At 37.7% G+C, this 15,328-nt stretch overlaps 1 protein-coding gene across 1 annotated transcript in view; it reads right to left on the bottom strand.

Moving 5' to 3' along the window:
* The window catches only part of DDX10 (DEAD-box helicase 10), a 158,887-nt gene that overhangs the window by 102,193 nt on the left and 41,366 nt on the right, over nucleotides 1-15,328 (bottom strand). Inside the window, exon 13 of the mRNA XM_015640809.1 lies at nucleotides 9,834-10,302. Coding sequence (XP_015496295.1) covers nucleotides 9,834-10,302 — 469 coding nt within the window. The remainder of the gene's footprint in view (nucleotides 1-9,833; nucleotides 10,303-15,328) is intronic.

Genomic DNA, 15,328 nt, shown 5'->3' on the forward strand with positions numbered 1-15,328 from the left:
TAGAATTGTATGGGTTTACAGGTGAGGAATAGTGACTGCAAAAACAATATTTTTTCCCAGAAGTAAGAGGTATATGCATTACATGTATATGCATACAGACCTATGGAGAAAGAAATACATACTGTCCTTTAATGCTCTGCAAGATGTGGTCTCTGTTGCAAAGCTGGTGGAAAGCTGCTACCACAGCTGGTGTTTTGTGACTCTCCCACTCTGACTCAGGTAAGAGTAAGCAAAACCAAAACATCAACTAATATTAATTTTTTTTAATGTGGAGATTATGGAAACAAGAAAGGCATTTTCAGCAACTCCAGTTAAAAATTAATGTTGTCAGACTAACTACTATTTTAAATGGGTATTGTCTTGTGTTCCCTTCACAAAGAACTCATAGCAAGATCTGCACTGCACAAGTACTTCAAACACACTCCTCATCTACTCTGCTAGCAGGTAAAACTAATTTCAAAAACCACAACACTAGTGGTTTCATGGCTTGACATTGGTTTTTTTTCCTCCAGTGTCCCACATGAACAGCCTCTTTGCAAGAAGTGTAGTCAATATTACCACAGAAAAATACCATGAAAGACAGTTTTAAGAAATGGTTTGTGGTCTTGGTCACATATGGGACAAATCCAAGGGAAATTATACTGCCATTTAGCTCCTCAAAAAGCTACCTGTGTCATTTTGTTTTCCTGTTCAAGGGTACCCATCTATATGATTTTCTGAGGGATTTACTAATGCACCTCATTTTCTTCAGGCATGTTTGCCAGCCATCTCTCTTTTCAAGCACAACCCTATTACTTCACAGAGGTCCATACAGAACATATGGGCCACAAAGAGCAGGCAAAGCAGTTTATCTTGATCCAGTGAGCATCTGCTAGATGAAGATTTCTGGCAAGAGAAACAAACACACACATAGCTCAGGCAAAGGAGAGAAACCACACTGCATTGAAATACGTGCAAAACTACCACAGGAGCGGTGAGGTAATGAAGAATGAGAAGACCTCTAAGACTTCCCCACCAGGCTAGCCCAAAGACATTTATACTTAATATGTTTCTTACTGAAATAAAGCTAGAGGCTGCAGTCTTAATTGGTTTAATCTCCTTTCACTCATTCAAAGTAATGCACCTCTCAGAGAATTTTATCCCCAGAGGATGCAGCTGTTGCTTCACCCAAGATGGGGAGCAGAGAGACCAGGCTGCAGAAGGTGAGATGCTGTCCCACTTGGGAAGCCAACGGTACAATTCCTCACAGCTGGGGCAAACCATAAGCTCATGGAAACATAGAATACCTGCTCCATGTAACCAAGCAGACTTCCTAGCTCCTGGTCAGTCAGCAGGTTGCTATTCCAAAACAGTATACACATCTTCCCTTTTTAAAACAGCCATTAAATTAAATTAAATCTGCAGAGTGTTAGTGATACTGTAATGAATTACCCCAGGACTCACTTTGGTTAACAGCTGATGAATCATCACCCAAAAATTTTATTTTCACACTATCAAACAATTCCATCTGAAAATTACACAGTTCAGATGTGAATGTAGAAATGTGGCTCAAAATATTGTGTAAAATATACATGGGTAGTTTGTTAAGCAATGCTTACAGTAGCATATGTCTGTATCAGAGAGGCCACTATACAATAAAGAATAATTCTCAAAATTTTAACTTAGCTGACAGAAAGTCAGAAGACTCCAGATACATACTTAATAGTCGGTCTGCATTACTACTATTTCAGGAAGCAGCATTTCCTTTAAAAATTAGTGGCTTATAATTCCTAGTACTATTTGACCATTTTAGCATTCAACTTCCAGAACACTTATCAAAAATTATGTCATCGTTATAAATATTTCCAGTGCTATCACTCAGCAACCATTCAGGGACTAATGATTTTAAAGGAAACTTGTGACATTTTAATAACCATTTTTTTAATTACAAATCCTATGGATTCAGAGAATATTGATTAAACCTAGGTAGATTTAAAACAAAGTATTTTGCTCATTCGCCCTTATCTATGAAACTGCTGCAATATATTGAACAAGGCTATAAATCAGCAATAAAGAACAATTAAAACTGAGGGTATTACTGGAGGCTTGAGTAACCTACTAGAAGTATTAAATTAGTAATATTTTAGTGAATTATTTCAAGTCATAAAGTCGTACTCTAGTGTTTCTTGACATACAAGACCATGCATCTCTCTTAGTCATTCTGGGTCAATTCAATTGAGAGATAAAGCATACATCTCATTTGAGCATGAATTTGCACCAGATGCTGAAACCTGAGCATATAAGTAATGAAATAGTAACAGTAATAGTCCAGCCTGCTCAGAGCACTCTATACAGCACAAATCATCAATAACCTGGAAAGATTACAGAATCACAGAATTTCCTGAGTTTGAAGGGACCCTCAAGGATTGGAGTCCAACTCCTGGCCCTGGACAGGACCCACACCAAGTACCTGAGAGCAGTGTTGAAACACTTCTTGAACTCTGCCAGGTTGATGCTGTGACCACTTCCCTGGGGAGCCTGTTCCAGTGCCCAAACACCCTCTGGGTGAAGAACCTTTCCCCAGTAAGCAACCTAAGCCACCCCTGAGACAGATTCACGCCATTCACTGGTGACCAGAAGGAAGTGATCAGTGCCTGCCCCTCCTCTTCCCCTCACAAAGAAGCTGCAGACTGCAATGAGGTCTCCCCTCAGTCTCCTCCAGGATGAACAGACCAAGTGACCTCAGCTACACCTCATACAGCTTCTCCAGTCCCTTCATTATCTTTGTTGCCCTCCTTTGGGCACTCTCCAATAGTTTAATGTCTTTTTAATACTGTGGCACACAGAACTGCCCCCAGCACTGAGGTGAGGCTGCCCCAGCCCAGAGCAGAGCAGGACAATCCCCTCCCTTGCCCGGCTGTGATGCTGTGCCTGATGCCCCCCAGGACAGGGTTGGCCCTCCTGGCTGCCAGGGCACTGCTGCCTCATGTTCAACCTTCTGCCAGCCAGGACCCCCAGGTCCCTTTGTGCAGCGCTGCTCTCCTGCATCTCATCCCCCAGTACATCCAGGGCTGACCCATCCCAGGTGCAGAATCCAGCACTTTCCCTTCTTGAACTTCATCTGGTTGGTGATTGCCCAGCCCTCTGATTTGTCCAGGTCTCTCTGCACAGACTCCCTGCCTTGGAGGGAGTAAGCAGCTCCTTCCAGTTTTGTGTCATCTGGGAACTTGCTTAGTATACCTTCCAGTCCAGGTTCAAAATTCACATAAGTTACGTTTCAAAGTACTTCAGTGAAGTTGACCATAGAAACACGCTGCTAAACAGCCTCCTCTCCTAAGGGCAGTAAATTATGTGGTACCTCAGCAGGTCCCGCAGAGGGAAGGCAACTTGTGAGGCTGCTTCAGGTGGCACATGGAATTAAGGAATTTAACTCATGGCTTCAGTAGCTGAAACAAAAGAGTGGCACTGCCTAGTTCAGAAGTGTGCTACAGCAGCTACTGACTTATCGACAGCCCTTGCTCTAGATGGCAAGCAGTACATGTCAGCCAGCTGGAAATCCACTGACAAGTGAGTAACTCCCACCAGAGTCGGGGAAGCCTCTCCTGGCTCAAATCAGGCTCCTTTCAAATATCTTTAACATAAATGTTCAAAGCAGGTTTCCTACTCATCTACCACCTTTCCACACCTGATTCCTATTTACAAGAGTAACAAACACCAAGAGGACAGATTGTGGGCATCAAGTGTACCATTATTCACAGTGGTTCAAAAGTACCCCAACATGTCAAATTTTCCACAAAAGCAAAGCCCAGCACATGAGAATTATGTACTCCATAGCCAGGATACAGAAAACTAGTATCTGTGACAAGGGCAGATATTATCAAATACAATTTATAAGTATTCATTAAAACCCCATTAATCCAGGTTTTCAACATGATTAACATATTTGGGATGACAGTCTTGAGCAGACATCCTTTGAGAGATATATAGCAGCCATGTGTTTCAAATACAGTTTACTAGTAACTCAAAGACTTCTAATTGTAGACTTTTCTTAATTAACCTAAGCATCACAGGGATTAGCACAAATACCTGGGAGTGCTGTCTTACAAGTACAGGAAACCTAACACCTTACAGTGATTTTTTCATAAACTACAGAAGTTCTTAGTAAGCTGATAAAAATGCAATTGAAATGGAAATCTTTAGAGGGAAATTTGAAGATGTATGTGGAGCCAACAGAAGGCTGCCAAAGCAGCTAACCTGAGAAAGCAATGAAGAAAGTCTAAATCAATGACTTACCTGAAGAGCTGGAGTTTAATGCAGGTAATGGGTTTTTATAAGGGACTGCCTGAAGAGTCTCTGTTGCACAGTTTGATCTAGCAAGCAAGTCATGAGTGTTCTACTCAAAAATAGTAGAGCCAGGAAAATGAACTTTTCTGCAAATCCAAAAAGTAAAAGTTGTCCAAGAACACAAGTAAATAGGTTTGGTCTGTCCTTTTTGTAGCTCACTGGAGTAATCCTGTATAACAGGACTTTTTAAAACTACATAGAATGTAAAACTGGACATCATAAACATACTTAAAAAAATAGTTTTAGTTGTATTGAAGTTACTGAAATTGCTTTGAAAGAAAATGTAATTCCTTTAAAATTTCCTATTCACATCATAGAATGTGTTCTATCATGGCTGCTCTGCATAAAGAGGCTTGAGGTACTGTCAGCAGGTTTTATCACCATTCAATTCATGGCTGATAATTTTTTCTGACACTGGAATCTTGAAGCACTTCAGCTAATATCTAAATGTAGGCCTAGTTCACTTGTATGCAAATATTTTGTTCTTCATATAAATTATTACTTGCTATAATTCAACTAGAAATACATAAACACTGTTACTGGGCTGAGAACCTAAAGCACTTACATTTCTTAGGAAGGAGATTTTATGGTATGTAATGCATCACAGCGTTGACTTTTATTTAACTTACAAATAAGTAACTTCTCTGTTTTCTTGCCAGACTGCTCACTTTGCTACATGTCTCCAAGGAATAATGCTCTCTTTAGAGCCAGCAGACTGCTCGGGGCAGCTTTCTTCTCCTGGACACAACACACTGCTACAGCAGGAGCAAAGCAGGCTACCCCCAAGGGAAATGCCACTACCAGAGCCAGACAGCTTGCTTCCTTGCTTCTTCCTTCCTTTTGGTATTTTTGATCTTGCTGTCCCCTGAAAAGCTTCAAGGAGGCAAAGTCAACTGTTTAAAATATATTAATATGAAAACATAGGAATAATAGGTAGTAAGAGGTGGTGAGAAAAACAAGAAGATGTTTCAAACCAAAAAGAGCAGTATATAAACATAAGAGTGGTGAAAAGTTCTCTCGTAACGCTTCACATGAAGAAGGAAATCCCATTCAGAGAGAAAAGACAATATAAGAGAAGCAATCTAGATAAATCACATATCTGAAAATTAATTTTGATTTCTGTGGACTATAACAGGCTTTCTTCTCAACATCAAAGAAAATTCCAGGGGACTATGTCCTCATTTTGGTGCATTTTAAATGATGTTTCCTTGATCAATATAATGTGCAAAGTCCACATTACAAAGAGCTAACACTCTTCTTGGTATAGAGTCACCCATCATTGCTAGTTAGGGAGATTTACCTTTGTCTCTTCTTTCCTGCTGTTATCAATATGTACATATCCTGGTCATAAAATGTCAATTTACAGTGTTTATGTGTTTGAGAAGGTAAGACAATTTCACTGTACGTAATAATAATGGATTGCAAGGCAAGCCAGATAGCTCAGACAGAAACACAGCATATAAAATAATTTCCTTCTATTGCCACAATATTCAAACAGCATGCTCTTTAAGAGCCAGACAAACTCCAAGGAATCTGCAAGTAATATTCAAGGCAGCCCCCTCTATGCTTTTGCTTGTTACAGTGTTCGACTGTAAATGAACTTGAGAAGTTTTAGGAGTCCATAAAACAAGGGATGGGGGAGCAGGGAGCAAGTCAGAGCAATCCTTAGAACACAGTACTGTAGTATTTTCCACACTAAAACAGAAAACTCAAGAGCAGAAGAGAAGTCAGACAGTATGCAGTATGTTTGACAAGTTGACTAAAATTAAAGTGTAAACAAAACTAAGAAAAAATATTATAGGTTTGATCTCAGTTCTCAAAATAAATAATGATAGAAGTTGAACAAGTGCAGCCTTTGAATTGCCAAATGCAAAAAGCAATTTCATAAAATTAGCATTAGAAACAAAGTTTGTAACCAGGGAGTACTTACAGTCTTTGCAACATCAATACTGCTAATACTGTTAAATGCACTTTAAAAGAATAATTTCCATAATGTTAACACAACAGCTAAATACTGCCTATCTGCTAATGGCTCTATGCATATAGCTGACCTTCTTTTCATGCATAAGAAGACTACTTATCTAAATAAGTCCCATGAGTTAGACCACCAGCTAAAAATCCTGACATATCAAAGTAAAATTCATAAATGGAGCAGCCAGTTACTACCTCTTAAAAAAATGAGCTAGGAAGCTCATAATAAGATTGCACTATCTGCCAAGGTCTTCCACCTTATCCAAGGTTTCTCCTTTTATACAGAGATGCAGAAAACAGGTTTTTCTTTCATATGTGTTGTCACAAAGTGACAAAGTACACATGCAGCCAAGGGATACACACCAAGAAAGGGAAAGAGTGAAACTGAGCCACAAGTGATGCTGTTAGAAGATTAACACTGGATGGGTCACACTTTACACCATAACCTCTTCTACAGCTAGACTAAGTACCACACACATTCACCAAAAACAAACTGTTCTAAAAAAATCCCACAAATCCCCTTCTAGTCCACCATCAGTTTAAATAACCCCTGTTCTTTTTGACCAGTTCCTTTCCCTTGGTACAAAGATAGATGAGCCAACCCCACCTGTAAACAAAGGTCAGGGCACTACATCATCACAGAGGAGACTCAGAACCAGCCTAAAACCTCCCCTTGCTCCTTCTTCCATTGGAGGGACTGAGATAGAGACAAGGATGAGGAAGCAATGGTGTCTCTCACTACAGCAATTCAAGAACTGAAACTAAACCTAATGTTTCCATTTACAAAAGATGTCCTGGAGCTCCATAATCACAGCAGGACTGCTCTGCTGTCAATGAGAAGCCTAAAGCAAGAATAGTGAAATTGCACAATCAATTATACACATTAAAAGCATAAATGCAAACTGAATTCAATCTTTGTGGACATAATTAAAAGCCCACAATTAGATGACCACATACCAGTGTTTGCAAAGGACTCCTATCTTACTTAGCACACAGAACACATTTTCCAGAAAATCTTCCTAACTGATGCGGCTGAGTATACACTCCATGTTCATATTCCTAGACTCTCTGCAGCCTTTCCTACTATTAATTAATGATTGCCTTCTCCTAGAAATGCAGCAAACTAGTTCCTGAGTCCTTCCTAGGAGGACACTGCAACACACAGCACCAGGAAAACTGCATTCACACTGCTCACTGCTTCTCACACCCCATAATAGTAATGCTTTAAATATGAACTGATCCATCTTAATGCAATAATAATCACTTCAGAACTTCTATCCAAGAAAATAAAGAAATGGAAGAAAAAACTAAACTGCCGCACTTTATCAATTTTGTCTTAACATCCAGAAAATGAGGTGTTGGGTTATGTCAAATAAAAAATACACAATGCCCAAATCTTTTTATGTAATTTCTGCCATGTTGCATTTCTATAACAAAACTTTAGAAGTTAATATGTTTAGTGACAAAAACCTTTACTCTCTTATCCTTACTAAAATTAGAATCCTTACATTTAAAGCATTCCACAGTTTATCAGTAATTTTCACAGTATCATATGTTAATAAACTGATCACAATAAAAATTAATCAAGTTAAACAGAGTATGCTTTTGACTGCATTTTGACTTTCTAAAAAAATCACATATTTCATTACCATAGGCATTTCTGCAGGAGTTTATTTAAATATAATTTAAGTTCTTAATTACACAGATCTTGAAACTTTTCATTTTTTTGTTCTCAGCTGCTTAGAAGAGAAACGTGATATTTTGTTATTATGCCCCCATATACAGGAGCTTCTAAGTGATACAAGGTCTTCTGCATTTGCACACCAAATGTGAACTACATACATGAACTACTAACCCTAACAGCAGTTATTCCACTTTGCATCACAGAAAATAATGTCAGGGCTGCCTGAACATAAACTAACCTTTAAATGTTTAATGCTGGAAAACTCTTAAAAGGTTACCCAGTGTGGTTACAAATTATTTTCTAAATCACTTGTACTTTTCATATTTCAATTTTTTTCTGTTCATTTTCAAATTTCTTCTGTTCATTCTTTTACCTCAAACTTACCTTTACTATTTCCTGAACAAAACCTGCCAACATACTAAAAACAGTATGAAATTGTCTGTATTTCAGCATGCAAAATTGTAGAAGCAATAAGAAAGCCATGAGATAATCATTCTTTAAATAAGGCACAGATGTTTTACTCCATTTTGTTTTTAAAACACAAAGCTCTTTTCTACACAAATCTGAAATTTATGAATAAATATAAGCTACTACCAGGCAGTGGCCATGCCTGGGCAGAACTATTCAGGCTTAGAATAACAGGAACAGAAAGTTAACTCTGTTTCCACATTCTACAGATGAGATTGCAACCTGTGTCAGCCTCCTCACAGCAGAGAGGAGAGTGCAGGCAGCAGTCAGATTACTGTGCAACTGCTCCTCTTTGACAATGACTACTGATAAAACTAGTTCATACTTCACTATATACCAAAGGAAAGATGCTGCTTATTGATGCAGATAGTAGGCTGATTAGCTTCAAGGTCATGGTAAGTGTCCTGTGTTGTTAAGTAACAGCCCAGAAAACAAAGATTTAAAATATCAGTTGGAAAAATAAATACTTTGCTTAACAGGAGGCTCCCCTTGAATGCCTCTAAGTTCAGAAGAACACCTTGCAAAACCAGATGGTTATTTTGTTTGTATCTTTTTACTACAGAAATACAGTTGCTAGATAGCAAAGGATACAAAAAAAAAAAAAACACAACCCACAAAAACCCCAATATGCACATACTAAATCTTCTTCACAGAAATTACCAAAAAGAAAAAATTTTTAAATCATCAAAATTCCCCTTACTGTAACACTGTCCTTAAAGATTAAAAGAAAAAATATTTCTCAGACCATCAATGATAAAAAAACCAAAATTATAAAGCTACTCGCCAAGGAAATGAAATATTTACATGAATACTTTCAATAAACCTTTATAACCATGCTTTACAAGAAACATGGCCTCTTTCTCTCTTTGATACTGGCTCAATTCTTAATAGCAATGGTCCTGTTGAAAGTAAAAGTCATTGTTTGAAGGTTACATTCTTGTAAAGATCATTCTGCTATGATTTCTGCTGGGAAGTGGCTCATCCTGTATTGCAATTCAGTTCCCAGTGCTATAAACCGTGGTTCAGCATCAAAATTACGACTGAAAGTGGCAGCTATTTAGTGACTTACAAGCAAATTAGGAAGAGATAAGAATTAAAACTGTCAAAACTTCCAAGGTTTTCGAGTCACATTATTCATAAATTAAAGAGAGTACAAGGATATTCGTTATGCAAGTAAAACTATGCTAACTGCATAAAATGATAAAAGCTAAGTCACACCACTTATCTTTTCGGAGTGTTTATGACCTCTGATACATATGCACAACACGTCCAACTTCAAGCAAGTATTCTGCAAAGAGCAGAATTTCCTCTTTTCCTCTCCTCCTTCCTTGGAGCAAGTCCAATAAAAAAATATTAAGATTCATGAGCCTTACTATAAAGCACTTACCGGTGCCGGATTATCTTTAGCTGCCACTCCAAAAACATCCCGTTGTTTCACTGTCAGCAAATCAAGACCTTCAGTATCATCTTCATCATCATCGTCATCATCTTCAAAGAACTGCATGGAGTCTGAGTTTGGTAGCCTGTTAGGTACATGAACCTCTTTTTCCTCCTCCTCAGACAGCTCTTTCGACTCATCCTCAGACTCGCCACTTTCCTCAGCACTTCCACTGGAAGCAGAACATTCCTCAGTTTCTTTTCTTCTCTGCTTTTCCTTTGATTTATTAACAGATGTTTCTCCACTGAAACTAGTTCCACATTTCTCCACTGTTTCCTCATTTACCAAGGTGAGGGTATTCTCATTTTGCTCTGTCTCCTTCAAGTGGTCTGTCCCATTGGCTGCCTCATTCACACACAGTTGCTTCTGAACTCTTTGAAGGAATCTCACACGAGGTGCCATCGCAAGACCAAGTGATCTAAAGCATGGAATAAACCAAATACATTTAAAAGGTAGATACACAAAATTTGACTAAATTAGAAGCCCTCGTTGATGGCTCAAGTGATTAAATTTCAGTTATGACCATTCATATTGATACATTTTGATCAACACATTTAGAAAAATCTAGCATGAAAAACACAAGGGAACATTGGAGGAGAACACAAGATTAAATAACTGAGAGCTCTCAGTAACAATTACAAGCCGCCTAGAAAGGTAAGCAAAGAAAGAAGCTGGTAACTTGCAGATAAGAGCCAATTAATTATTGACAATTCACAGTAAAACACGGTAGAAGAAACACCAATGTAATCTGATATTGAAAATGCATGGATTTCATGTCAAGGACTGAGATAACACTGATCTGTCAAGTGTCCTTCACTATTGGGAGTACACCCAGAACATTCTCCCCCTGACTTCACAGTGACTGAGAGACCAGGAGAACAAATAAGGTATGCGTGAATGACTAACTGCAGAAAAAGCTATGGGAGAGACATTTCTTCCTTAAAGGCAATTTCACCTGTTTCCACCTCTCTACAGCAAGGCTTTACCTCTATGGCATATGTAACTAACAGTGTCAGCAAAACTATTATTTTACCCAGTTATTCATGACAGTTTGAAGTTATACTAATAAACATTATTAGTTTTATAATGTTTATTATTTATTATTTATTAATGTTTATTTATTAGTATTACACGAAGGGGCAAAAATTGCAGAAAAAGCAAAAATCCTGTCTAGCAACAATACTGGAGAGCACTGCATGGGAACAGATACCCTGACTCCAACAGCTCATTTGACTTCAGTAAACTTTGTAACTATCCACTGTTATGACACCTGACCCTATCAAAACAAAATTTAAAAAAATAAAAAATAAAAAATAAAAAGCAACTTTTTCAGAGTTCATGAGCCTCCTCATTAGGTGAGGGAACACTGGTACTGGTGTAAGAAACACACAGAGAACCCATGACACAGAACTGAAAGTAGTACCTGGTGGTTGTACACACACTTAACAAAGGAATAAAGGATTTAACCAACTGCAATGTCTACAAATATACACAGGCATCCACATCTGTAGAAGATCAGCCACTTTCAATTCAAAACATGCATAACTGTACACTACCTCTCCTCTCAATGCTGTTCAAGTAGATAGCATAATTTCTTCTTTTCACTACACAGCCTCTGAAAGGAACCCAAGTTATAGCACAGGAGAAGTATCTAATCCATACTACCTGGCAGAAATGTCATTATAAACAGTTAATGAAGTACCCAAAAGATACTGAAGAGCAGCAAGAGTGCACTGTTGGCCCTAGAGAGCCTTGAAATTTTAATGGTAGCCAATGTAAAAGGGTAGTCAAAAGGAGTACCCTGCTTTTAAACAAAACCCAATTTTAAACAAAAAAAATAAAAACTCCAATTGTAACCACACCTGTGGTTAAACAGGACAATTTTGGTACCAGCCACAGGTTAAAAGTAGACACAAAAAAAACCAAAACAGCAATTCACACTGTTAGGATAAAGAATAAATCTTTCAACAGATAAAGTTTATTTTTACTGTAATTTTGGTTTAAAATTTTGGCTTAGTGTTTCTGATAATTCAGCACTGTTCTACATGCAATTAACAACAACAACAAAGCAAATAAAATTTTATGAAAAAGGCTCAAAGGAAGTTTTTATCCCAGTGTATTTTGTACATTTACTGACAGTGCAAAGGATACCTCAACACCACTGGGAGCTGAAATTGGAGCAACTAGCAATTTTAAACTTGTTTTACTGTTTGACAGCAAACACTAATTACCTTTGCAACGAAATGATGTGTTAAAGTTTGGCCTATTGACTAACTGTAATGGAAATAACCAAACAGCAGATGTAATGCTTCACTGCAGCAGCTGGAAGCCATTCAAACCTGGAATTGGGCCTTAACACCAGGCACAGTGAAACACACATCAAGAGATTGCTGCATTCAATTTCATCAGCAAAGGGATCAAAGTAGCAAAAATCAAATCCTTTGCAAGAGAAACGATTTTTTGCTTTTCCAGATTTCACATTATTCTACATAAAGTATTGCTGTCAAGTGTTAACAAAGCAATGCAAGCAGCAGCAATACTGTATGGCAACTACACAATCAGTGTTCACTTCTCTTACTCAAGCAGACAGGTACAAGGTACACAGGGCTGAGAACTCTGGTTTTATCAGAGCTTTTCTTCTACACCTCCAGAGCTAGCATCAAAGCTCAGGAACAGACATGCACAGAAAAATCTGAAAAATGGTGAAAAACTATTCTCTGTTCACCAAAAGTTACAAAACAGAAAGAGCGGACAAGACATGATGTGGACAAGACACCACATGTTTTTTCCATTCAAGTATGAAATTCCACTTGCCAGTCTGCTGTACTGCACTGATATCTTACTTTAATAATTGAATAAATTTAACTGTCAGTCTTGGAAAATTTTTCTACACTGTTTAGCAAGCCTACCGAAAAAGACCAGCACTCTCAGAATTCAAATTACTTCCAAAGGAATACAGACCTCAGGCAGAAGGTCAAATTTATTTGGTAAGACAGTAATAGTAGATAAGCTTAGAAAAAGTGTATGAAATAATTCCTCAATACTTTTATTACATAACTTTTCAAAGAAATGTCAGTGTTTTGGCTCATTACTGACTCTTTTTTATAGTATATTCCAAATGGAGAAAAATCTGGGACAATCTGGACATTCTACTACTGCTAAAAGCTTCTCCATATTTTAAGATTTGACAGTTTCTTTAGAAGCTATTTCTTAATTATTCACCAAATCTATAGTTCAGTCATACTGAAACAACTCAATCTATGAACCAGCCTTTCTTTTCGTAAGCTAGAATGGGCATTATTAGTTCTCAATAATTCATTAGATACCACTCAGACCGCAATCCTACTATGACTTAAGTTTCAGCTTTTTTTTTCACTTTAGTGCTACCATTTCACACACTCATCTGGAATAAGAAATGTGCAAGGTTTTTTGATAAAGACTGACAAAAAGCAGATAAGTTATTCTGTGAGATTTCATAAATCCTAACAGACAACACTAAAAACACACTAACACCACAATGCAGTCCTCAGACTATGGCAGACCTTAAATGGCAGCAACAATTCAGCTGAAAAAATAAATCCTGTTTCATATTTTGGTGTGAAATGCAATGACTTCTAAAGAGCAAGCTCTTCTAGAAAGACGTTTGAAATCAGCTTCTAAAGGCAATTCTTAAACAAAGGGAGTGTTTTGCTGCTATAAATCAAAGTACAGCTGACAGTTCTACTCCTCAACTGAAACCTAGGTGGTCAGACATCAGCATTCCCTAACACTGATTATGGAATGCATAGAAGTAACTAAACAAATGACCTATAATGCTCAAGTACCACTGCTAATTTAGTAGCAAGTTCACAAAGACTTTCAGGAAATAAGTTAAAAGAGTAAAATTGCAAAGAAATAACGCTGTATGGCTTTAAGGAGAATACTGCTTTTGTTTCTAGCAAATAATGAATATCAAACATTAATTAACGTTTTTAAAAAATTAATTTAAATGAACAGTGTAACATACTTAAAATAATGCCTCTTCTAAGGTTTGTTAATTGTGCTTATACAAAGACCTGGAGTGTGTTTATATTAACACATAATGTCACATAATGGTGACATTACTTTACTGGGATGAGAGAAAAACTGGACATCTCTCAACTCTTCAGAAAGACCTAATTTTAGACACTCTAAGCAAAATCTATCCTTTCAAAAAACAAATGCAAGACTGGTAACATCTTTACATTTTTAAGTATTTAAGCATTTGTAAATGCTCCTAATGTGCTCCTAGAAGATTACTAGTCCTTTTTAAAACATGAGCCAGCTGTAAAGAATTTGGGGTCACATCTGCTGAGCTGCTGTACAACAATTTTACACACATTACTGATTCAGTCTGATAATAACTTAGTCCATTTACTAAATAGACATATTCCATTAGTGAGCTACTTCAAAATTATTTGAACACATACAAACACAGCACAGGGATTACTTTTAGTGTAGAACAGGTTCAGACAAAGATTTAAAATAGGTTGAAAAAGATTAAATACTCCCAGAAGAGATGAAATATTTCAAGAGAAGAAATATGTATTACTTGCCTAGCAATGTATGATACATCCGCATTTAACATTTAAAATGTTTACAGAAGACAGGATGAGCAACCATTTGGAGGTTCAAACACGAGAAACAGGAGATACCACATCAACTGAAAAGACACAAATCTGAACTAACAGGCTTTCCAGATGGTCTGATTAATGACCAAAATGAACAGAGAAATTGTGTTTGCTGTGCTATTTACTTTACCAGCCAGCTTTATTTCTCTCCATTAAGGAGCAAAAATGCCTGGCACTCTATTAATAATAAGGAGGGCCAAGCTATTCAAGACTTTATGGGTCAGGACCAAAGAGAAAGAGAACAAAGAGGATGTCATGGTTGCAATCTAATAATTCAGAAGACCAAGATGTAGTCTTCCTTACAAAAGTAAAACTCCACATTGCAGTTCCAAACCTCGGTGGTGTTCTTTGGTACTTGAGCCACCCTGATACCTGCTCAGAGGGCAACACAGCAGGGAACAAGCAACAAGGTTTTCTAGAGTACATTAAAAACCCTTTCTCCAAGTTAGCTGGCTTAGCCAGTTCTGATAGGCACTCTACTGGAACTGCTATTCATGCATATGTAGGTACATTCACTTCTAAGGTAAGTGAAGGTCAATAGCCAGCTGGCTGCAGAATGAGAAAAGATAGCTTAAGATCTTAGAAGAAATGAGGATGATGACTAAGAGAATAATGACCCTGGACTTTGAAAGAGGAGACTGCAGCTTCTTCAGAAAGCAAAAGTTTACAGCAATTACAGAAGCTCAGGAAGAGACAGCTGGATCTCAGGCGGCTGAGAGAGAGTTCAGTGAGGAACGCCCAAACTCTGCAAATGACTGGAGGGAATGCTGGGGTCTGTATGAGCAATAACATACA

This window comes from Parus major, chromosome 1 (genome assembly GCF_001522545.3).
Source record: "Parus major isolate Abel chromosome 1, Parus_major1.1, whole genome shotgun sequence".
Classification (NCBI taxonomy): Eukaryota; Metazoa; Chordata; class Aves; order Passeriformes; family Paridae; genus Parus; species Parus major.